Below are 26,488 nucleotides of genomic sequence, written 5' to 3' on the forward strand. Positions count from 1 at the left end.
AAGTGCTATTATAACGATGATTGACTTAAACTTGATAGTGTCACGTTTGTTAGAATAAAATAATATAACTGCCTTGAATATAAAACATTTGCCAATCTTCAGTCAAGTGAACGTTACAGATTAAAAGACATTTCCAAATATACTGTTAACAAAAACTCATTTCTATATCAAATACACTTTTAAAATCACAAACTCGTTTCTATATCAAATTCACATTATCGTAAACTTGTATTTGCGAGTATACAGTCATATAAACTATATAAATACACTGTATCATCACAAACTCGTTTCAATATCACACAGACTTATCACGGGCTAATTTCTATATCAAAAAGCCTTATCACGATCTCGTTTCTACATGTATATCGAATAAACTATCACAAAGTTGTCTCTATATCAAATAGACTTATTACAAACTTGTTTCTATATCAAATACAATATTATATAATACTATATTATAACGTTTTATAGAAATTCTCTAGTTCTTTATTCCCAATGATATACTTTATGAACAGCAACCGGCGTATTCTTTGAACCACAATAATTATGGCAAACATCATTATCTTTTATTACTGTTCGTAACACTATAAACTATATAAAATCATGAAAGTATCTAATAAAAGCAAAAATATTTGACTATACTATACATAATAGAGTATTTTATCAATTCTCTCAGGCAGTTATGTGTTGTATTATATTGTATTTCAATGGTATATCTTTTTTTCAAAATAAATCACTTGCCGGTAGTAAAAATGATTAAAAACCAAGGTGTAGGTTTCAAACAAATAATAATTTAGAACCTGTAATTTCAAATTCCCAATTTTAGATTCTCATACAATTTGTATTACTTTATTATGAAATATTTTTTTTGCAAAGCTAACAGTATTTTAATAGCCAAATTACACAAAATAGAGGCAAAATTAATTGATTATTGATCATTCATATGTGCATGACTTTTAGAATGTGGCCAGCCAGAGATAAACTACTGGGATGTTGGTTACTTCAGTTACAATGGAACAACACTTTATGCCGATTGCTCTTACTACAGGACATACATAGGAACGTTAAAAATGACATGTAATAATGTTACAAAGTCCTGGGTGACCGAGGGTGAATGCAAGGAATACAGTATGCATATTATTTATCATATACTTATATACAAGTAAATAGAATTTGTTACCGCCACTTATGCACTAGATGTTTTCATACCACTCGATGGAAATAAACTGTGTATTTATAGAAAAAACTTTAATATCCTCTCTATGATCATTGCTTTGTTAAGTAATATGTGCTAATAAAGATGAATATCATTAACTTACAGTAACGTAACTTTCAAAGCAAATACATGAAATACAATAATTTCAGTCAGGTTGTTGAAATTCACTCTCTTATGTACCGGATCAATAATTGAGCGTTTAAAGGCTTTGTAGACATTACTAGCAGAATTGAAAACTTCGGAAATATTTTGCAAACATATACCAAGAGAGCGGTATATCCAGAACATATACATTCACAAATGTTCTACTCTTGCTCTGTTACAGAGTTCCCTTTAGACATAAGTGATATTCGTTTAAAAGATGGGACTAAGCCGAGTAATGGTCGAGTTGAGATAAAGGTTATGGACACGTGGGGTACAGTTTGTGATAATTATTTCGGAAAAGAAGAAGCTGATACAGTTTGTCGAATGATTGGTTATGCGTAAGTGCTTTGTTTTCTTCATTATGATTGGGAAACATGAATTTTATTGAATATTTCGAAAATGACTGAGTGTTTCATTTAATTATATTATGAGATGACGGCGTCATACATTCAGCGTCTACAAAAGTCATTAAAGTACCAAGTCTTCATTGCGGTACACCTTTTAATTAATTTTCAAAGTAACGACATTTGAAACTTAACATATACAGTACAGAACCGAAAGCAAACATAAACCTTATGCCAACACATAGATAACCGTTTAGACAAAATACAATGTAAGTTGTGCGTGCTTTGGCTCTTCATGGTATATACTGCATAGTATAATAAAGTGTTTAAGCTAATCAAAATTCGAAAAATTTGTAAACATAACAATAATGATTCGGCCGTGGTAAACAACGTGCAAAACATATTAACTGGTGATGCTGAAGTATATAACAAATGATAAACAAGATCAACAAGGAAAGGCGGCGTTCAATGAACGCAACCCCAATATGACAAGCAACAAGAACCAGTGGCAAGGAGCCCAGGCGGACCCCACACAAAAACAGGACAGGACAAAGACAGAGCACAGACAGGTTAATCACTAAATGATAAATAATTTGTAACTGATTAGGAATTCAAAGAAAACAAGTAAATGATTGACTATTGGCCCACACAGTCAATGGGGAAAGAGACAGGAGACCGGGGGAAGGGGGGGGGGGTTAATCAAAAGAAATAAAAACTAGGGGTAATGGGGAAGATACTTACCGTAGACGAGAAAACAACAAGGGACCCAAGCAAAAGTGTCACCAAAAACAGTATGAAACAACATAGACATACATCTGAGGAACACAGAGGGGCGCCGCCTTAAAACGGTCAGCAGCATTATAATGACTATAAAATATAATAAAGTGTAAATAAATATAAACCATAAGACTTTGAACGCTGGACATGGAGGGGGACATATGAACATAGTATTCAATAGAAAAAGTAGTATAGTATATAGTAGTAGTGCAATAGCAGCATTATTGTATTTGCAGGCGCGCCTTCGAAGTTTATTCCAGTGCCTACTTTGGAGAGGGGAAAGGTCCAATTTTTGTTGACGACCTCAATTGTTTACCAACTGCAACACATTTGAACAACTGTTCATATGTTACATATGATGATTGCGATCATTCAAATGACGTTTCGGTTATTTGTACAGGTATTGCTTTTTCAAACTGAAGGATTGAAATATTATTAAAACATGATACTTATTAGATACATTTCCCGAAACTGCAAACACTTTTTAAGAATCTAAACCGTAATATAACAATGGCATTATTATGAAGCACCATCAGAAAATTAAAAAAAGTATCACCAAAGCTATGTTGCATTCCTCACAGAACAAATGTATGCAATATTTGAATATGATTCAGTTACGATTATGACTAGTCTTATGGATACCCTTCTAAACAAATACTTCAACATTTTAAAAAAGCAAAACCTCTCTGTTATCATTCCTATGAAACTCGTTTTCCTATCAATTATTATTTAAAATAAAAAATAACATATAGCTATGTAGCTTACAAAGTGTTACTCTAAATAAGTGTTTCCATTCAAAATGATTGAAATATGTATGAAAATAATACCTCATTCCATCCATTTTAAGCACTAGCTTGATCTTTTTGCTGCTGTGATTGCCAAAAAGAAAAATATCACCAATATCAAAGTCTGCTAAGGGTTTCTAAAAATATGTTGATTTGTTGTCACCAAAATTAAGTGCTAAGGGTTTCTAAAAATATGTTGATTGGTCGTTTAAAAAGTATAAAATATAAATTTATCGCTTAGTTATGGTTGTATTAGGCTTAGAAATTCCATAACACATATTTGTTATTATCATATAACATAATTTAGCCAATTTATACCTAATTATGTTGTGAAAAATTAATACTCTTTCTGTCTATAAGAATCTGAGAGATACAAAACTAATGTTTAACGGAAAGGAAGAAAGAGAAAAATGTGGCCCTACTCGGCTTCGAACTCTCAACGCAGTTCAGTAGTAGTACTATCCTAATTGAATACACTTCTAAATTGTAGCAATACATTAGATGTATGAAATCTTAAAACACTTTAACATAATTCTAATTTATGATAAAAATAATAAGACTGTGAACTGATATTACCCAATTTTTAAAACAGGTATATTTTGTATATTATTTGGTCTGGAATGTTTACGATTTTGCATAATGCTTTCAAAGTTGTAGTTAACTTTCAGACAAGATTATTTTGACAAGATTTTTGATTATGCAAAAGCTTTTTTAACAAGATTATTCGTCGTAAACATTCTGCTGTTCATATTTTCATATAGATATAGACTATTCTCTCTGTGAGCAACACACATTTAACCTATTGAATATTAGAGCAGATATTGCATAAGTTATGCAAATAAAGAAATAGTATATCAACATATACAGTATATATATAAACAGTGATTTTATCGCTCAATAACATCACTGTTTGGAGTTCGGGTGCGAGGAATTATATCACGAGGGCGTTGCCCGAGTGATATAATGATGCGCATCCGAACGACAAACAGTGATGTTATCCAGCGATAAAATCAGCGATTTGGATATATTATTGCGATTCTAACACGACATAAACAACAAAATGCTGCCGTACCTGCTATTAAGCAAAATTGCGCTTGGTTTGTTTCCGTACTAATTGTCAGCGCGTCGGATTTTATAGTGGTTACGTCACATGTATAATGATTACGTCACATGTCTAAATATAGAGCGTCAAACAGTGACTCTATTGCATAATAACACACACTTTCGGTTTTTTTATGTTCAAAGGGGAAAAATGCGGGTCTTGTTAGAATGCATAATAACACACACTTTCGGTTCTTCTCTGTTCAATGGGGGAAAATGCGGGTCGTGTTATAATATGTGTTATATGTATATGCTTTTAAGACTGCGGAGATCCCACACCAGCTAACGGACGGATAAATTCGTCAGAATCAGGCTACGGAGCTGTCGTTGAAGTGATCTGCAATGACGGATATTTGCTTCTTGGTGATGCAGTAATAACTTGTCAACTTACTAACAACTGGACTGATACATCATCTTGCAAGTTAATAGGTATTGTGAGCTTATGAAAACCTGATCTGATTGTCTTGATCTAGTGTCTTGCATCAAGTAAAGACAATGTAATAGAATATTTAAGACGTCAAAGGCATGCTATGTTGCTTGCACAAACCAATAAAGTTTTTGAACAGGCCTTTACAAATCGGATCTGCAAGATTTCTTAGCTTGCTGTTGAGCTATAAGGTATGTCGTATAATATATAAAGCATATTTAGATACCTTATTTATTGATTTGTAAATGAATTATTTTCAGATTGTCAAAACGCAGCTCCGCCAAATGGACAAAGTAACACTACTGAAACTGCGAATGGAACTGTAGCTAAGATCACGTGTGATACTGGTTATAACTTGTCGGGAAATGACATAATTACTTGCCAGTCAAATGAAACATGGACAGACTATCCGTCATGCAATATAGTTGGTAAATACTTAGAAAACAGCATTTTTTTCAAATTTCTCGACAAAATTTCATAACAATTATAACTTTATTTTGGAATAAGTGGACCTATTACAAATGTATTTTATAAAAAGATAATAAAGAAATAAGAATACACATGTATCGGCTTTTTCACATTTATTGATTGCAATTGCACTAATTTGTTAAGAAGAAAATACACTAAGAGAAATGTCCATTTAAGAAATTATGAAAGATACACAACATACATTTAAATTTATTAACTTTTGAATTTTTTATTATACTATTGTTCCAACTGTTGCAAATCTTTTTCATGTTTGCATTGTTTTATGTTTCAAGACTGTGGAATACCGTCGCCCGATAATGCGAATGTCACACTCTCAGAGAACAAAACAACGTACAGGGAGATAGCTGTCATCAGCTGTAATATAGGCTACAGACCAGACGGTAGCACGCCCGTGTCTTGCTTAGCAAATGGCACGTGGGAGTCATGGCCTTCGTGTAATATCATAGGTAAATGTTTCTTGGATCATGTCTTTCTATATTTACATAAAACCATTTATATCACTTTTGCCATGTTATATTATTAAAGAATATGCCTTAAGAAATGAATTTGCTGTATTCATTAACAATATTGTCTATAACAATTTAAAGAATAATATTCACTGTTCTTACTAAATTGTAAATTTTCAGATTGTGGTGATCCAACACCTAATAACGGTAATAGAAATTCCACCCACACAATATACGGCTCAGTAGTATCAGTAACATGCGATCATGGATTGAACATCAAAGGGAATTCTACAATTATATGTCAAGCTGACGGTACTTGGAGTGATAACCCAGTTTGTGACGCTTCTGGTAAGTATACATTGACAACTATAGTTATGTAAATGAATTTTGTCCTTGTTTTGATGGAATAAGGCAATAGTGTCCTTTTTCAACCTTCCATTTCCTGGCTTTTCAGGACAAATATCAACAAGGGAAGGCGACGTTCACAGACCCACGTGTGCGTCATTTGTTAAATTGATGTTGAAGGGTATCATTTAGATATTAGGAAGATAATTGTCTTTTGAATAACACTGCAAGAGCAGTGATAAAAATATTAAAGAATGTTATAATATTAAGTCTTAAGAATGACGACCGTTCTGAAAGGTAACCACTGCTGCAACCTTAGAAATAAGTGAAGGATAATGTTATGGGCTATAGTTGAATTGACGTACATAGGATGTACGATAGGGATTCAACAGAAAGAGAATTATTCGTTTTTGCAGATTTTGCAAAGTGAAAACTCTCCGACCGTTTTGTACCAATATATTCTGACTGAAAGATAGCAAAAGCATGATATTATGTCAACCTAAACTTTATAGATACATATCTTGTAACTACAGATTGAACGTGGGTTACTTTACACCCCAAAAGCAACAAAGCTTACTAAAAACATGCAAGTACAGTGAAAGTTGAGAAAACCAGACGGCTTTTGGACCGAGGGTTTTGTCCGGTTTTCTCAGCGGTCCGGTTTTCTCAATGTCTCCTTTAGAATCCTATGTACCGAACATTGACTTACAACGGATGCTGTATATTTGCATTTTCATGATCATATGTACGTAAATTGCTAAATAAATGATGAATTAAAAATTAAACATGTTTTATTTTTTGTCTCTTTATTGCATCTAAATACAATAAAAAATTTATTTGACACTAGCAGCAGTTACCTCATAATGATTCAGTCCTGTTATATCCGCACTTGTTTACATTTGGGTACAGGATAATGATTTAACGAACATAGTTTACTTTGTTTATTTTTAATAACGCCCCCTCCCACTGTAAATATTGCCGATGCCTTATTTAAGAGTCTTTGCAAAGTTTCACTGTCTGTTATTAATTCAACTTGGTCACTATCGTTGAATTCGTTTTGGCGATAGAATAGAACTTGGCGCCGATAAATGTCTTTTCCGTTGCGTTGATATTATGGGAAATGAATATACAAAAGCAACGCAGTATTAAAATACTCTATTTTTTATTTATATTTTAACGTACCAATTCCTCGTGCATTTTGGCATTATAGATATAAAACGGTAACATCTATGTCTTACAATAACTCAAACTGTGAAAACGGACATAATAAACAAATTAGACAATCAGTGTCCCATTACAGCTCAGTTAGCGTATTAGACACAACCAATTGACAAGTAAACAAGGTTATTCACACCTTCGCCGTCCGGTATTGTCAGGGTAATTATCTATATAATTGACTTCAAGGGTCCCTATCAACCGTCCGATATTCGGTTTTTACAGATTCCGGTATTGTCAATGTTTAATGCAATAGTTTAACAAAGGAAATATTTGGGACTGAATTAATCGTCCGGTATTTAGAGAGTTCCGTTTTTCTCAGCGTCCGGTTTTCTCAACATTCACTGTACCTGTTCATCTCGCTATTTTTTTCAAAACATCCAAAGGTAATTTTCTTACTTTCCAAGATGACATTTGAAAGAAGACGTGTTTAATATGTATATTATTCAGATCTTACATTTAGCTATGAGTTTTGAAAATAAATATCTTCAACTGGCCAATTGAAATATTTATTAAGTACTAGGGAACAAAACCATGATAGTTTAAATTTTTGAAAACTACTAGTATATTTCAAATGAACAAAATTAAAATAAATCAATCATTATAATTGCTTTGCATTGGTGACACTATTAACATTAACAGCCTGCTTTTATTGTGCAAATTTGAAGTATATGACGGAAGTCATTTGAAGGTTTGGATATATATATATGATTAAGAGTTTTTTTGTCGTCAGATTGTGGTTTATTGTCGGTTCCAAACGGCAAAGTTAATGCATCTTCTGGTACAACTATTGGATCATCGGCCTTTGTGACATGTAACGAAGGTTATAGATTAGAAGGGCCACCCATTGCTATCTGTGTGTTGGACGGGTGGAATAGTAGCGTCTCCTGTCAAAAGCAAGGTATGTCGTTGAATTATTTTAGATTATATCATAATCATTGTCTAAACAAATTGTTGTTTGAAAAGTTATATTATACAAATAATATCTATGTTACATTTTGTAACACATTTTTTTTAATACTCGATAGATTGTGGTGATCCAACACCAGAAAATGGAAAAAGAGTTGATAACGGTGGAACTGAATTTGGCAGTAGTGCAACTATTGAATGTAACACTGGGTATGAATTAATTGGGGACAACATTATTACGTGTGATGACGGGGGTGTATGGAGCGATAATCCGCAGTGTAAAATAAAAGGTAAACGAAGAAGGAAAGACATGTTTCACTACCTACACACTATTTGTTATTTTACGTTAAAAGTGGTTTATAAAGAGTGACAAACAGAAAAGATATATAAAAAATCACTCAATAAAATCAAGAATTTGGCTTTTAAAAATGTAAACCATAAATTATATAAATCGTAAAATGTTTTTGGCTTTTCCATCAATATGACTTCAGATCAACTGCTTATTTACTCATATCAGGTGTATGAACTTATATAAAAAACATCATTTAATTCTAAATAACCATGAATATTGAAAACTGATACTTGACACATTGATGTGTAGGCATTACAATATGAAAATATACGACTTAACTTGGGAGCAAACCTAAAGCTTGGAATAAAGTTCCAGAAACTCGAGAACTCCTTGTTTTGAATTGTAGGAAACCTTAGCAATTCTATTTTTCTCGATATTCATTGCACGCGATTTTAGCGAAAATTAGATATTTGCGACAAAAATCAACTGATATACGGTATTTTGTATTTTTTAAATGTGATATTTTCTCAACTTAAAAGAATAAACGTAATTTGAACTTCTTTTGATATGTTAAAGATTGTAAACAACCTGAAAATCTACCGGGAAATGGGAAATGGGATGATTCAGAAGGTACAAAGTACAATGCGACAATTAATTTTGTTTGCAATGACGGATTTCTTCTTGTTGGGAGGACATCGATTACCTGTAAAAGCGATGGGAAATGGAGCTCATCACCGCCTTTATGCGTAGAAAAATGTAATTTGTTTTGATTTAAACATAATGTTATAAACGTGTAGACTTTCAGTTAAGAATATTTTTAGGAACTCCGTAAATAAAATTATACAAAACTGATAAGTAGTTTCCAAGTTTTCAGAAAATTAATTTCTGTATACTTTTTAAGATAAATTTAGTTTAAATTAACAAAAACCATTTTCTATTAGATGATTACTCCTTTGTTTTGATGAACCCATTTGCATGTTGATATTAATAAGGCAGTAACACACTTTAACAAAAAGCTCATTACATGTTTAGTATTTCAAATGATTGTTCTGTTTTATAGCAAATATAGGCGGTACCTGCGTTACACCAGATTATTGTAATACCGGGAACGCCAAGTGTACCAATCATTTGTGTTCATGCGTGTCTGGAATCCATGATGAAAAGGCAAATAAATGTGATACAAGTAAGTTAAACAAAACATTGTTTTCGACATTGTTTCGGTAATTTCTTTCTTTCTTGCAGATTAAATACAACATCTCCTGTGTTTTTATGAACAATTTCTTTTCTTTAAATAAAATAAACAACAAGCCAAAAACGACGATCGGGAAACTTTTTTGTGTAAATCAATTTCAGCAAATTGATGCAAATTAAAACTATTTTGGAATAGACATTAAAGATACATTTCAATTGTATTGTTCTTTGCAGAAGTGATGATCACAATAAAACTTCTTAATAAAGTAATAACAGACTACTACTTTAGCTCAATTCTCGTATTCTTTTAGTGCCACTGATACCATATGGACTTAAACATAAAGATAAAGAAGTACCAAAAAGCAGCGTTTGTGGAGAGAAGATTTTGTTTTCTCCAGGCATTCCTATGTTTGATATAATGCATAAAGAGTTATATGTAAGTTTGTAAATCAAACAAAGATTATGTATATGTTTAATGAATTGTTTAGTCGACAACAAGTTGTAGCAGATGTATCAATGTTATTATTATTATTTTAAGACTGTTAGCCCTGAATAAATCCTTTCAAATTTGATTGCCTGTTGTTTTCTTCGTGTATGATTAATTATGATTAAAACCTGTATGTTCTTATTGTATCTAAAGAAAACATTAATAATTTATTGTAACATTACATTCAACGGAATAATTTGCCTTTATAAACAATTATTTTGTTTCAGGTATGTTCAAATGGTATTATAAGTTTTGATAGTAAATATACCAATCCAACACCTCCGAGGAACAGAGACAGTGTTTCTGAGTTTGCTAATAGAACACTTGTAGCACCATTCCATGCACCAATCAATTCATCATCGGGATCTGTTTTCTACCGCATCTATGACATTCAAAACAATTACAAAATGATGAAAGAAGATAGAGAGTCTCAGTCTAGTTTGGTTACATACCTAGAAGACATAGTGACAACATTTGGGGACATCGACAAGTTTGATGCCAGTTTTGTACTGCTAGCAACTTGGGACTCTATGAAGGCATCTAACAATGATTATGATAAAACACAGGTTTGTTGAATTTTGCTTATCGATTAAAATTTAAGATAATGAAGAATGGATTATATTCCGGAAAACTCCCAGTGTAGATCTACAAAAGAGAGATATGTTATAACGTAGCATTTTCCATTGTAACAGTTTAGTAATAAAAGCTCATTTTCCCGAAGACAGTATTAATTTTTAACAAGCATTATTTATAAAATAATACCATACTCCCGAGTTAAACTGACTTAAATCCTGCCGTCACAGAAAATATTATCAACTTGTTTGAACATTGAACAATAATAAAAAAGTCGAAACAAAATAGCTAAAAGTAACGAAAATTACCGAACCAAATTTAGAAAGTTCATGTCAATATTTATCTACATTTATTTTCAGGCCGTTACATTTCAAGCAGTACTTATTTCAGACGGTTCTGTAACATTTTCATTCTTCATTTACGGCCATGATTTCATGCAGTGGAGATATAAGGGAGCCCAGAACCCCACAATTTGGGTTGGATATGCGATAAATCAAACTAAACCATATACCCACCCATTTTCATTCTCAGACTCATCATTAGGGCTTGATACAGTAGAGCAGAGTTTGCCTTCGTCGTATAACGGTACTGTCATTATTATTTATGTCTTTAATGTCTTTAATATTGTATTTATTTATACCTTTATCTAAAATTGATTTATAACAAACCTCGACATTTATGCGTTATAAATAGATAATAGATAGTAAATGGCCTTTAAGCATTGAAATACCTTTAATAATGCATATAATAAAATGAGATGATAGATGCACATTAACGATAAATGATAATGATAACATTCTGCACCACTTTCAGTTTAGTATTTTGTAACTTATTCATTTATTTACTTAAGGAATCTATCCGTATGCTAAGAGGGTAACTTTTATTTTAATGTTTTTTTGTTTTTTAGGAGTATCTGGTCTGATATTCAAACCATTGTCAAGTGTGACTGACTCAAAACCAAACTATGATGTTGAATGTATCACATGGTACAATGCAAATCTAGAAGAGAAACAGAAAAATGACATCATAGCAAGTCGACTTCCTGATTGCCCTTGTGACATATGGTTATCAAGGACTGATCCTTGGTTTTGGAATATTAATCGATGGCTACAAACACCTTACACATGCGTCAATATGTTTCCTGGACAAATATATCAGCCGTATGGAAAGGTCAATATTGGAGTTTTGTTCAATCAAAAGTTTAATCAGTTGATATGGTATGATAAATTCTAAAAGCAGAGATGATGTTAAATAATAAATAACACAGTCCTTTGTCAGCTTTACATTAAATGATTAAAACATATTTTATGTAGTCACGATAATGCATTTGATCATGTATATAAAATCTATATCAATCCCATTATATATGTTTCATCTCAGTCATGCTGTTACGATCTTTCAACATGGCTTTGGACGGACAGACGACCGGTGGCTGGAAGCTTTTACCGATACCATCCAGATCATCAAGTGGATCATTATATAAATGACGTTCATCCAAGAAAAGTATGCTGTGAGCTTTCGAACAACTGCAATCTTTTCTACGATTTACGTCCAACTGGTGCATGCTACCGGCAATCACCATATAATTTTGGTGTGTAAAATGTTTTGTTTTTTTGTTTGGCATAAAAAGTAAATGTATACAAATGACAAGTGAAGAGAAAAACATATTTTTTTATGTTTCTTTTCTTTGGGGTGGGATTTTTTTTTAATATATTTGTTGTGTTTTTTTGTGTTTTTTTTTTACTTTTTTATTCATTTCTTTTTTGTTGTTGTTGATGCTATGATTTTTTAGTTTTAATTTTATACAAAATCATGTCAGAATATTAATAAATTATTTAGGAAAATATTTTTATATGCTTTTCTCAAATTATATTTTCATATTCACCTCAATATATCCACTGCTAACAATTTTGTTTTTATTTTTTATTTTTATTTATTATGCTCTCATTATTTTTAAAGGAATATTTTGGGGCGATCCACATTTCCAAACATTGGATGGTCTTAACTTTACATTTAATGGCCTGGGAGAATACACCCTTCTCAAAGTTCAAACAGAAAATATTTCCTTTGATCTCCAAGCAAGAACAGAGCGGGCAAGGAAACAAGACGGGTCGCTGTCTGACGCAACAGTTTTTAGTGCGTTTGCTGCAAAAGATTCGTCCAATGTCTCATTCCATGTGGAAATGAACAAGGCCAAAAATGGTAACTTCAATAAAACTTGTATGCAGCAAAATAAGATAACTACAAAAAAATAAAAATTGGTCTGAAAATGTGCAGACATTGGTAAATAAATGACAAATAAAAGACACATTCCGCAATTTCATTTTTAAGTATACAGAGTAGTTTTGGCGATTTAGATTATTCGTGCCATAGAAATTTAAAAACAAACACAAACATTCCTATTGTTTTGAATTGATAATAACACTATAATGTTTAAAGTTAACGTACATTGCCTCTTTAAAATTATCATGAATAAATAGTTAGTAATCATCATAGAGCTAGTTAAACTTGATTCATCGGATTAACAAAGCTAGTACTAACTATTGTTATTTATTTTAGGTCTTAATCTTTACGGAAACAAAATAGATTTGACTGATCAGTACAATTCCTATAATGGCAACGAAACACCTTTCTCATATACAACCGAAGAGATAAACATTATCATATCTAAAAGAGGCGAAACTCTAACTGCACTGTTTCCATTGAGTGGTAACTTGGTTCAGATATTCGTTTCATAACTTGATTTATACTCGTAAAAACTCTTTAGTTAATTATAACTTATGTATATTTTACATAATTATTACTTATTGGTTCTTCATTCAAAATAAGTATTTTGTTGCGATATTGTTACTTTCTTTTGTCTGATAATGCTTTATTGCAAAATCTAGGAGTGAAGTGTCATGAAATTATAAAAGATGCTAATGTCCCTTATTTTCTTAATTCCGTCTCAGCATTTACAAAAAACAAAAACTGGATTTTATTTTTTATATTGTTAGACAAAGATATGTTCAATTAGAAAAGTTGGAGTTTCAGATTCATCAATGTTGTAGGACGTACGTGGATTGCATTCGTATTATAAGTTCATCAAAAATGACTTATAATAATTGCTTCCTTTATTATAGTGAAAACGAAAAGCAAATGTTAGAGTTTGCATCACGAAACTTAAATTCTCACTATTTGTTGTTTCTTTTGTGTTATAGGTATATCGTTGAACATATCATTTAGTGCAGGAATGTTATCACTGAACACATTAGTTCCTGACACGTTACATAACGCAACAACCGGTCTACTTGGAAATTATGACGGATTATCCAGTAACGACTTCATGATGCCAAACAGAACTATTCTGTCGTCAAATATGTCAGACAGAGAAGTTTTTGCTTACGGAAAAACGTGTATGCATTTTAATCGTATACGAGATTTATTACCTTTCTTAATAATTTTAAATGCGGAGACATGTTTTATGTTTTAGGCCACACATTAATTTGATCTTGCTGTACTAATATAACAAAATATATACAAAACACAAAAAACGAACAACGTGCTCATTATTATTTCATTTATTCGATCTTTGAAACATTTGGAAAAAGGAAAAACAGTGTGAATTTGAGCATTTATCTATTTGATTGTTTTGGAAATGTCAGTTAATTTGCTTGACCTAAATTAAACTACTAATTAATTTTTAGGGGCAATTAACATGAATGATTCTGCATTTGTATATGAAGAAGGAACAACCCATCTTGATTATCATAATGACAGTTATGTTCCAAGATTCTTAGATGAAGTTGACGACGAAACAAAGAAAAATGCAGAGAAAGTTTGCAATGGATCACAAAACATTGAGTGTATATTTGACTTTGTTTTCACTGAGAAGACAGAAATAGCCGAGGAAGCTAATCGTATCAAGGGACAGGCTGATTCAACTCGTGCTGAACTAGGTAACATCATTTTACAGTTAGGGTGGCATTGCATGTTAAAAATGGACTCATCGATTTTATTTACTCCTTGAATTTACGAAAGGTATTGAAAAGTAACATATGATTATTATGTTAATTTTATATAGTTAGTGGGTTAACTGATACATTTTGTTTTATTATATCTTTAGTATGTTTTCTTTATCTTTTAGACGAAAAAGTTCCTTCTTTGGCAGGATGTCATACAGTCAATATAACAAAAGGAGATGAAGTAAATTGCCAAGTGACCTTAGATGACGAAACAGACCTTCACTTTATTGAAAACAACGTCAATGCTCGAATTGATCCAGAAACTTCTACTGTATCTTTCAAACAAATTGATGAAAACCCATCAGTAGTGCGGTATATTATCTCACATTTATTATGTCATTTAACGTTATATGCTTGTATAAAAAAGTTACAAGGAAAAGCATTTACACCTATAAACATTCTTTTTATATCAAGCATTGACCCTAAACGGAAATGTTTTATAATGTACAGCTTGTGAAGCTGACAGAGATGTTGCACTTTTTCATTATCTGTCGTGAACCCTTTTATCTAAACAAAGTATGTAGTTTTCATTTAGAGTTGTTGCTCTTTTAACATCTTCCAACATATAACCTTTGCTTACGTTACAGGCTTTAAACGCTTACACAAACATCTTCATTGTTAATGTTTTCTAATCAAAACTATGCAGTAAATAGTGCCAGGCAGAATGACAAAGACTCAAACAATTGTGATGAAAATATATATAACTTATTAAATTATAGTTTTATGCAATTTAGGAAGTCACAAAAATTTAATTTGAAAAGACACATATGTTTAATGCAGATGTAGTTTAGTGAAAGTATTTGACACTTGATTAAAATAATAACCTATCGTTGAAGGTTTTATGCCAAGAATGCAAAAGATAGATCTTCGACTTCATTCATTGTTAGTATCATATTATGCACCGGTTGTCATGGAAACGGCTACTGCACGGACGAAATACGTGAGGACACTCGAGAGACAGAATACTTCAAATATGCAACTTGTGTCTGCAATACAGGATATGAAGGTTAGATTATTTGTATCTCATAATGTATGACCATTTTTTATTGAATATAGATACAAGGTCATTGTGCTTTTTTATGTTGAAAGTATTCCTTGTCATTTCATATTAATTTTCATTTGCTTATATTAACATTTCATATCAAGTTACTATTCTAAAACATTTCTTGTTTGAACTTTTAAATATATTAGGGTGCTTTTGCTATTTTCAATTTAAATCAAAAGAACATAATGCATTTTTCTTTAAAAAAAATTGCAAAAATATGCTTATGCAATTAATTCTAAAATTGTCACAATACGATAAATTATGAATAATGTTTTAATATGATAAAATTTTAATAAAACCTCTCTTCTGACTATATCATTCTTTAGGATCGGATTGTGAGAGAGAATTTGATGCTTGTTCAGAAAATCCATGTTCATTAGGACGAAATTGTACAAGAATTCCACTTCTGAACCCGTTAAACAATGGTAAAGGTTATACGTGCGGCAAATGTCCACGTGGATATCATTCTCTCGCTGCCGACAATGACGAGTGTTTAGGTATGAAAACCATAGCACTAGTCCTAACTTTTGTAAATCTCAATGCACGTGTATATATACGTGTAACAAGATGGCACTTATGATGCCTTTTTTATATTTCATTTCTTAGGACTTTACGGAAAACATCTTCAAAAATATCTATTTTTGGGTAATATACATATGATGGGCTCAAAATAACGTAATAAACGGTCAGTTTTACAATAGTTATTACACTTAAATTTAAAACAACTAACTTACTTTTTATCTTACATCAAAGATTAAATGGTTTGTTGACAGGGGTATCGCACTATGAGTTTTTAACAGGATCAAGTACAGAGACACTTAAAGTAAATATCTTTTTGATTTGTTGTTTATAGATATCGATGAATGTAGCCATAGTGTATGTGAACATTTTTGCACAAATACTGACGGAAGTTACCAGTGCAGTTGTGAAGCAGGATTCAGGGTAGATAACAAAAACACCAGCAAATGCCGAGGTGAGCAACTATTTCACAACACATACATTGGGCAAAGATATTAGGAAAATTCAGATAATGATTTTGGCGTGAAATGTCATTTTGTTTCGATATAAAATGCTTATGATTTTATTTATACCTTAGCTTTGATGGAAAGTTTAAATCTGTTTTGTTGTTGTATTGTTTAATTTTGAAACGCTCATTACAAATTAGATTTGCCAAAGCATTACCTTAGTCAATTATTTAAGTTACGTTCATTTGAAATGTATGCAATTCTGTCATAACACCATTTTGACAAGATTTTAGCATTGGCTGATTCTTCATATATTTAATCAATCGCATTACTTTAAAACTGCAAAAGAAGTTAATAAGTATTAAATTATATCTTTTATATTTCAATCGCAGAACTATTAACTACGAGTGACACACATTTAAAGTAAGCGCAACGTCATTTTTTAACAAGGCGTCAAATAATTTTCGAGAGCCTCCCGTGCAACCTACCATGCACGTGCAATCAAAAGTCTTGTGGATTTATATATGTTATAATACTTTAAATGTTTAAAGCATTTAAAAGAACAATTTATTTTTAATTTTCCTTTCGTACATTTTTTTAAAATTTTCTTCTTTCGCGTCAGTCCGGAAATTTTTCAGTTTCTCGTACTACAAACAATTTGACTAAATGTTGATGAAAATATTCTATTTTAGTTTAGCAACTAATACGAATTCAAATCAAATGGTTGGTTTACGCATCATTATATATTATATGTCGTGGTTAAAAATTTTATTGAAGATAAATTAATTCAAAAAGTAAAGTAATCCGAACAGTATCAGCGCAATTATTTCCCCGTCGTTTCACTGTTTCCTAAAGTCTTGTGTTAATACTTTTTAGTGTTTGATATACATTTCAGACATAAACGAGTGTGACGAGGCCAGACACAACTGCTCACACATATGTAACAACACAAATGGAGGGTTTACCTGTCAATGCCATCCTGGTTATATTTTCAATACTTCTTCCTGGAGATGTGATGCCAGTCCCGGTATTGTTTTTGTTTTCGTATAAATTGTCATTAAATCTACTTCTGTGACTAAATAGTCTAATTTACAATATGGTTTTACATCCCATTTATTTTGCATGTTATTCTGCTTTACACTTTTGTTGAAATCTTGAGTTTCGCACTTTTTAATAAAATTTCTCATTTCTCATTTTAAAAGTGTCTATTTCAGTCATGTTTCATATAATTATTATATACATTATTATGAGAAGAATCTTTTAAGAAACGAACCTCTAGTGCGCTTTTTCACAACAAATTTAATCAAAAATATATTTAATCTGATTTTATATACTTGTTTGCAATACTCTAATAACATTACTTATCATGCTATATTAAAACGAACAAGTGTTTTTTTTAAAGTTCACGTTTCATTTTTTGATAACCTTATGTTACGAAACCAACCCTGTATTTAATTCTGTCTTGTTTGGAGACGACCTTAAATGCTTTCAGTCTGACAATGTCACAACAACGTTGGTTGTACCACATTTATTAAAGTTCATTTAGTATCATATTTTCTAGCTTTGTCAGCTTTTTTAATTTCTATGTGATATACAGCTTATTAAAACCTTTTAAATTGCACTGTGTTTCTGTTAAGGGTGTTACATTATTTACGTTTGGAGCAAACACCGCTTTCACTGATTTATTTACATCTGTGTATATTTCTGCCTTTTTATTTATTTATGTTTAGTTCTCTGAGTAAAAGGACATTGCAGCTAGCTGGTTTTTATAAAACATTTTAAATATCACTGTTTTATGCTACCTTTCAGATTTACATTTTGCCTATCCTTATGCATGCTCACATTGCATCACTACATCAAATTCACATTGTCGGTGTTTTTTTCTCTCTCTAAATAAATAAGATAGCAGGGATCTCATGTGAAGAAAGTGTGACCTGAATACTGAGTGTATCAAATGTATTATGGTGGCATTGTCAAATTAAAATCGTTATAAGTATGTTAACTACTTTTTATTTTATAAGATGAAAGTAAATCATGTAGTATAAAAGAAGTTGCCACTTGTAATCTAACTGCCGGATGTATTAAAGACAACAAAAGCGTTTCCAGTTGTTTCTGTGAGTCTGGTTTTGAGCTAGATAAAACAGGCAAGCTATGTAAAGGTAAATATTATACTTATGAAATACTTTCAAGTTTTTGTCTTTAATCCCTGATGCGATGCCAAGAACAATAAAATACTTGTATACTAAAGAGCTGTTTATACCGTATAAAACGGATGAGTAAAATAAATTAACAGGAATACAAGAACAAATCAAGTCCGACAATGCCAGTGGTAATACGCGTTTCGTTAGCGTTTTGGAAAGATAACAACATAAAAAGAATATAAGACGAACTTAACTTTTCATTGCTGGAAACACCAATTAGTTTTAGATTCTAGTATTTCTTCAAATATTTCAGAAATCAATAATTTTTTTCTTCTTTAGAAACGGAAAACATGAGATTTATTATGTTTTAAAAATGATTTTAGACCATGTTTTATGCTTATTATCTGATGTAGCACTGCTTGTGATATGATTTGGCAAAAGTATGTAAAAAAAGTAGTATCTTAACATCCAGAAAAAATACGAAATCGATTTAACGGTACTTTTTGCAAACAAAAGCAACACAGAAGGAACAATTGGTCCAGGTAATTAGCCACCGCAACTATCTCTTGACAACAAATGTAAGACACTTTTGAGAAATAAAAAGTACTTTTTTCTTTGACAATAGAGATAAAATTTATTTCTAAAATGACATGCCAATTTCAGAGTCTAACGCACTGTAACGGATAAGTTCTGTTTTTTGTTGTTGTTGTTTTTTTTTCATTTAATCACTTTTTTCCTAAGATATTGATGAATGCAAAAGAAGTGTCTGTCCACAAAATTGTTCGAATACAAATGGAAGTTTTGAATGCAAATGTTTCAATGGATACAAGTTACAAGGAAAAACAACATGTAAAAGTAAGTACACAGCTGATCAGATGCAGTTCTTTGTTGTTGGTTATTTGTTGTTAATGTATAACTTAAATGATAAGACAAACAGATTACCTGTACTACAGTTTGTGTAGTTCATAATGTATTAATTATAAAAGGTGATATTATCATTACCGAATCATTTAATCAAGATTGATGCTGTGCTAAAATAATAAGATGTGTTGTGTTTTGTTTTTTGTTTTGTTTGTTGTTGTTTTTGTTTGTTTGATTGTTTGTTTTTTGTGTTTGTTGATTGGTGGGTTTTTTATTAATTTTATAATATTTTTAATCATGACCATGATATATATATAAACAAGAAACAGAACATTATTATTAGTAGGCAAGATGTTTCGCTGATGATCATAACTTATCTTCCAATATGTTTTAATAAATATTTAGATTGTTTCATTCCTTTGTCAATATAGTGTTCTCATTTAAGATGATATAACATTATATTACATATTACAACATGTCAACAAATTTAGTTAATGCACATATCATCTGATGATTTCAAATTTGTCTTCTTTGCTAAATGTTGCAATGAAAGATATAAAAAAACATTTTGATAGGATGCGAGGTTCCTCACTGGGGTGAAAACTGTTCCAAGAAATGTGAGTGTACTGGTCAAGGTGCCGACCGATGTGATCCTGTTAAAGGTTGTATATGTTTACCTGGATGGACGGGTAAAAAGTGTAATAATGATATTGATGAATGCAGTGGCATTGTTGGTGATATCTGCAAAGACTCCCGTAAAGAATGTGTGAACAATCAAGGCTCATACAGTTGTAGATGTATAAAGGGATTTATTAAATCCTTCGACGGAACTTGTGAAGGTATGACTATTTTGTGAACTTGATTTAAGGCCTAATAAAGTATTTTAAACAGCTTAATTGTTTTAATGCATTTTGTTAAAGAAAAAAATTAGGTCGATATAAAGCAATTTTCTCAAACGTCATTTTATCTAAATGTCATTTTTTGTTAATATAAAATCGAAATTGTCACACAAAACACTAAATTTACTTTTATTTCAACAACAGATTTTGATGAATGCTTAAACCCAGTTACAAACAATTGCACACAATCATGTACAAATACCGTTGGTGGATATACGTGTGGTTGTCACAAAGGATTTTCGAAAATTAACAATACACATTGTAAAGGTAAACTGTTTTCAAGTTTTAATAGGCTTTGAGTGTCAAATCGGAAGCCCCAGTGACTATTGTGATTAGATAACATATTTGTATTTTAATATAACCGTCCTTGCCGTATTAAATTTGCAATGATGAATTATGTTAAAGAAACTCCACTGAGATTTTTTGACATGTCGGTACTGGACATTTTTTTCCAGTTGGTGTTGATGTAGACTTATAACTGATGTGCAAACTTTCAGATTATTTGCTCAATACGTTGTTTTGTTGTTGTTGTTTTTTCCTTTTTTTAGAGTAATTACTAAATTGTGAACTCAAATCGGGCTTAGAATATCACAAAACACAATTTCAGTGTATATATTGTACATGTATATCTTTTTTTGTTTAAGTCCCCCGGTATGTAAGAAATTCTGAGTATATATTTTAGCCTATTCTATGTATTAATCTTTGACGAGAAATTACAAACATAACAGATAAATGACACAGTTTTTATTAGACGTATTAGTTACTCTGTTGTAGGTAGACAAATTCTTTTAAAATACCATTGTCGATCAATGTTCTATAACAGTTTATTTTACATTGTTTCAGACATCGACGAATGCACTCTTGGAACAGCGGGATGTGAACAGTTTTGTGAAAATAGTCCCGGTCACTACAGCTGTTACTGTTACTATGGTTACACACTTAACGATGATAGAAAAACGTGCTTACAACGTAAAGTTTCTGTTTTAATATGTTTTGATTAATAACATTATTTAGTTAACAATCAATTAGTACTACTTCAATGTTTATTATCTTTCTGTAAATGAATTATCTTTATTGGTGCATCAGTTACTTTATTATCTTAATGTCTGCATGTAAGAAAGTTTAATTTTAAAGATGAAACAATATACAATAAAAAAGTTCTAAACTTTCATATTCGTACATGTATTTACCTTTTCAATTAGTTAATACAATCCATTACTGAATTGCTAGGCTTTTATAAATGTTGTTGTCGTGTATCTATAGTATTATTTTATGTTATTCATCAATTGATTTTTTGTGATTTTTGAGGGGTTTAATTTTTTAGTAAAAGATCCGTGTAAGACGTTAAATGGCCTTAATTGTTCTCATTATTGCCATGTGAAGGATGGTACATCTTCTTGCAAGTGCCGTACAGGCTACAAACTACTCCAAGACAAACAAACATGTACAGGTAATCTGTTCACTTAACCAAACAATTTATATGCATTACTTGTATTATGCTTGACTTTTATATATTTCATATTTATCTCTTGGTTATATAGTTAAAAAAACAATCTCTGGAGGTTTTTCGGGAGAATAGTTTTTATCCTGATAAAAATCATACCTTATGAGATATAACTTCAGTTAAGATATTTGTGAAACAATGTTTAATTCCTTTTTTAAGTTTGTTGAATAACTCGTATTAAACATTCTGAAAAGATATAAATAAACAAGTATAAGAACAATGAGAAAGTATGATTTTTTCTACTGAAAAACTTTGTACCCTGTCAATGTTGTATGTTTTGTCTTCATTATTTAGATATAAACGAATGTAGTGTAAATACCTTAAATGAATGTTCAATCGGTTCCACATGCAACAATACCAATGGATCATACGTCTGCCAGTGTCCTATCGGAACAAAACTTGAAAATGACGGACGTACTTGTTCAGGTGAGTTTAAAGTACTGTACCGTTAAGAAAAGTACAAAAGATATATCAAAAAACATTAAAATCTTCTAATTGATGGCAAGTCAAATAGAGTTGTTATATGAAAAAATTCAAGCTGTTTTGAATTCAAAATATATGTAAATTTGTTTCTATTGTTTACAAACAAACTGTTACCATTTGTAATTTGTAATATATTTTAAAATCTGATTAATTTTGCATTTCAGTAAATAATTAAGAGAAATGAAAGAAATATACTGTTTGGATAAGTGCTTCTTTATTAATGTTTAGTATGTATCTTAGACAATGTTTAAGAACTGAACAATAATTTAGTTACATAATAAGCATATTCATGCCAATGCTACGTTCTGTTTGACTATCAATGGTCCTTTTTGTCATTATATTTTAAGTATGTGATGAGTTTCATTTTGGAGCTGGATGTTCAAAGAGTTGTAGTTGTCTACATGGTCATTGCGACAAGACAAAAGGTATGTTATCAGAATTATGTCAGCAGCAGGGTCCTTTATTACAGCTGTTTAATCTTAATTTATGACTCTACTTTACACTCCGTTTTTACTTGTTCAACAAGATCATTGATTCCATTACATAGCGTGTTAAAGATAACATATTTCATACACCAATATCAGGGGTGTTAAATATTTCACATATTTTCTTATCGCTCTTTTCTTGACAAATTACTATGCTGTAAAATGATATAATGGAACAAACAAAGGGAGATAATCCCTACGCTATAATTATGTACATGTAGGCGCATATACTGCTATGTTAGTAAAATTGATTGTTGTGAAATGTAGTAAACGATGTAAATAAAGAAATATAAGCCAACTTGCAAAAGATTTTAACAGCTTTTGGTACCTTTATCGTCTAAGCATGATGCTAATGAAATGTTTTGTTGTACTTTATAATAGAATGTCATAAATATAGAATTAAAGCAGGACGCTTATCGAGTTTATGTCAATTTATCGCCAACACTCTATTCGATATTTGTTTGTTCCTTTATATTATTTTGCAAAGACATCAACTGATTAGAGCTAAATAGAAGCTTTGGAAAGTATATCGGTATGAGAGAGAGTTTCATATTAGCTAAATCACGAATGCAATTAACACATTGTAAGTTTGTCTATAAATATTGGAGAAGATATAAATATTGTTGAAATCAAAGAAATTAAATTGCAAAATTGCAAAATTATCATGATTTCATGATAACCATTATTATTATTATTATTATTATTATTGTTATCATTATTATTATTTTATTTTTATTATGATGATTATTATCATTATTATTATCATTATTAAAATTATTATTAAATGGTAGATCTGCAAAGGTCGCATATTGAGGTATCTGTAAAAAAATTATATATCTTTGTTTACAATTTTATTCAACACAGTAATGGTTTCATGTCAGGCACTTTTGATATTCATAACCTTATGGTTGAGGTTTGTACAATTCTTATTCCAGGATGTATTTGTTCTCCTGGTTGGGAAGGCACTAACTGCGATATTGACATAAATGAGTGTACACGGAGAACCAATGATTGTAAAGGTGATCAAATTGAGTGCGTTAACCTACCCGGAAGTTCTATTTGTAGATGTAAGACTGGATTTCAAAACGTCTCTGGACATTGTCAAGGTAAATCTTGATGTTTCCAATGAAGGTTTCGTATCATGTTAATTCTAATTGTCCACTTTTTCTAATGAAATTCAGGAAGAAATGTTATATTTGTTTTTTAGAAGTAAAAAGCTGTTTTAACGTGTGGGTGTGGCCAATATGTTATCGCGATGAACAAGTTATTTAAGGATTTTTTGTTCAAACGCTGTTAAGGTCAATCCGTTGTTTCCTACAGAAACAAGTTACACTCATTTTTAAGGCCTGAAAAAAAAACGGGAATAAGTTTACAATCATAAATCACTTGCAATCGATTTTAAATATATATTTATATAGACAACAGAAACGATTCATATCAGTAAAAAATTTTGTAATACCGATTCTATTAAGAAGGTTTTGCAACCACTGCTTACCAAGACAAACACAAGACGTTACTTTTAACGCATGTTTTTTGCATCTAATATTATTTGTTGCAGCCATTGCGAAAGGTTATTTCAGTGCATCTATTTTACAATGTGCATACCATTCTTGCTTTTAAACGTTATGTACGTACGTTAATTAGTTACCTTTTTATGATCCACAGCATTCATATTAACGATCTTATAGTCTTAAATCTCCGACGGTGATTTTTTGAAGACATTTATGTATGAGAAGTTAACCTTTTTAATGTTTTACATGAATGACCGAAGATATAATTGTAATATCGGAAAATTGTAACTATAATTCAATACCTGACTATTATAAAAAAAATCAGGTTGATGCAAAATATGAACTAATTGATAAAAAGTATATGAAATATGTGATTGATGAATGACATGATTATAAGTACTATTGGGAACGATTAAAAGAAAATATTTATTGAAAAAAAAATATAAAAAAATGGCATTGTTTTGTCAGTTGTTAACTACACTTATATAACCAGATGTGTAATTGATCAATTTCCTTTCTAGACATAGATGAATGTCAGAATAGCACCTTAAATACTTGCGATCAGAAGTGCATCAACAATAATGGCAGCTACTCATGTGCCTGCGAGACTGGCTTTGTATACCGTCATGAAAAATGTGAAGGTAAAACACGTACCATACAAATCTGATTTTGATTCATTGTTCCCTCCAAATCAATTACTTTCAGTTTTTGCAATCTTCAAATACTTTACAGTGTACGTGATGAAAAACGACATCTTAAACAGTGCAGACTGTATTTCAATTTAATGTTCATACGAAGAGGAGGTCGGTAACACACAAAGAACACTTAAAATGTTTACTATCGTATTGTAAATTCATGCATTTTTTTACTCATGAATTGTCATAGAACGAAATAGTTTGTTATATGAAAGTAAACCTTTCCTATCCTTTTTGGGGTCCTTCTTGGCTCCTCGCCGGAATTCCTCTATTGGGTGCAACCTTTCCTTGTGACATTTTTTTGTTGTTTTGTTAATTAGAACTCTCTTTACGATGAAATTGACAAAGATATGAAATCGGAAAATAGTTTCACTTTGTAGCGTGAGTAGGTGAGATAAAAGATATTACAGCAATTGGTTGTAAAACGAAACATTCGTTTTGAAACCATTTGGTAATCATATTCAGTTTTATAACATTATTTTATCAATAACTTTTATCAGAAGGGTGTAACATCATCAAACAATAAAAATGATTTTATGAGATATTTACAGCTGAAATTACATGATGCTTGTCATATCCAGTGTAAACTGTAATTTCAATTATATTGTTCAGCTTTAACTACCTGACATGTGTTCATCAAATTAAAGCTGGAATATTAAATATTGTATAACTGTAATAGTAATGTACATTTGTACAAATGTTAATATTTTATAGATATCAACGAATGTCTACAGGGTGATATATGTGACCAAACATGTGAAAATACCGTTGGAAGCTACAGGTGTATATGTGAACAAGGATTCAGCCTGGATCTGACGGATAGAAAGTCATGTATAGGTAATGGTACATGGCATCTCAACAGTGTAATATAGTACATGCATGAACATCATTATCAATTTTATAGACATACATTATAATAACTTTGTGTTTCAAACACATATATGGTGGTAAACACAGAAAATTAAAGCATAATTTGTAATTTTGAAGAATCTTAGAATAGATAAACTCATCACAGGAGAGTAGAAATCCTAAGACAAAATTAATGTCAAAATTTTAAGACAAACTTTATGCATATGAAAATGTCAACATTTCATGAAGTAAGACTCACCAAGCGTGATAGGTAAAACAAAATTAATAACATTGCAAACCTGTCT

The 26,488-nt window shown here is 30.9% G+C and overlaps 1 protein-coding gene across 1 annotated transcript in view; it reads left to right on the plus strand.

The window, feature by feature from the left end:
* Positions 1-26,488, plus strand: part of LOC132731009 (uncharacterized) — a 56,262-nt gene that overhangs the window by 15,531 nt on the left and 14,243 nt on the right. The window contains exons 11-46 of the mRNA XM_060717107.1: positions 961-1,128; positions 1,542-1,698; positions 2,718-2,881; positions 4,629-4,796; positions 5,055-5,222; positions 5,556-5,729; positions 5,910-6,077; positions 8,023-8,190; positions 8,318-8,488; positions 9,067-9,246; positions 9,551-9,673; positions 9,993-10,117; positions 10,396-10,734; positions 11,101-11,326; positions 11,649-11,911; positions 12,122-12,332; positions 12,701-12,943; positions 13,301-13,450; positions 13,942-14,136; positions 14,428-14,679; positions 14,868-15,057; positions 15,582-15,751; positions 16,117-16,287; positions 16,644-16,763; positions 17,651-17,782; positions 18,777-18,914; positions 19,638-19,751; positions 20,333-20,596; positions 20,801-20,923; positions 21,500-21,625; positions 21,981-22,106; positions 22,455-22,586; positions 22,991-23,068; positions 24,064-24,234; positions 25,161-25,280; positions 26,049-26,171. Of these exons, the coding sequence (XP_060573090.1) occupies positions 961-1,128; positions 1,542-1,698; positions 2,718-2,881; positions 4,629-4,796; positions 5,055-5,222; positions 5,556-5,729; positions 5,910-6,077; positions 8,023-8,190; positions 8,318-8,488; positions 9,067-9,246; positions 9,551-9,673; positions 9,993-10,117; positions 10,396-10,734; positions 11,101-11,326; positions 11,649-11,911; positions 12,122-12,332; positions 12,701-12,943; positions 13,301-13,450; positions 13,942-14,136; positions 14,428-14,679; positions 14,868-15,057; positions 15,582-15,751; positions 16,117-16,287; positions 16,644-16,763; positions 17,651-17,782; positions 18,777-18,914; positions 19,638-19,751; positions 20,333-20,596; positions 20,801-20,923; positions 21,500-21,625; positions 21,981-22,106; positions 22,455-22,586; positions 22,991-23,068; positions 24,064-24,234; positions 25,161-25,280; positions 26,049-26,171 (6,111 nt within the window). The remainder of the gene's footprint in view (positions 1-960; positions 1,129-1,541; positions 1,699-2,717; positions 2,882-4,628; positions 4,797-5,054; positions 5,223-5,555; positions 5,730-5,909; positions 6,078-8,022; positions 8,191-8,317; positions 8,489-9,066; positions 9,247-9,550; positions 9,674-9,992; positions 10,118-10,395; positions 10,735-11,100; positions 11,327-11,648; positions 11,912-12,121; positions 12,333-12,700; positions 12,944-13,300; positions 13,451-13,941; positions 14,137-14,427; positions 14,680-14,867; positions 15,058-15,581; positions 15,752-16,116; positions 16,288-16,643; positions 16,764-17,650; positions 17,783-18,776; positions 18,915-19,637; positions 19,752-20,332; positions 20,597-20,800; positions 20,924-21,499; positions 21,626-21,980; positions 22,107-22,454; positions 22,587-22,990; positions 23,069-24,063; positions 24,235-25,160; positions 25,281-26,048; positions 26,172-26,488) is intronic.

Source organism: Ruditapes philippinarum, unplaced genomic scaffold (assembly GCF_026571515.1).
Source record: "Ruditapes philippinarum isolate M1 unplaced genomic scaffold, ASM2657151v2 ctg1903_1_1_1_1, whole genome shotgun sequence".
NCBI classification, from domain to species: Eukaryota; Metazoa; Mollusca; class Bivalvia; order Venerida; family Veneridae; genus Ruditapes; species Ruditapes philippinarum.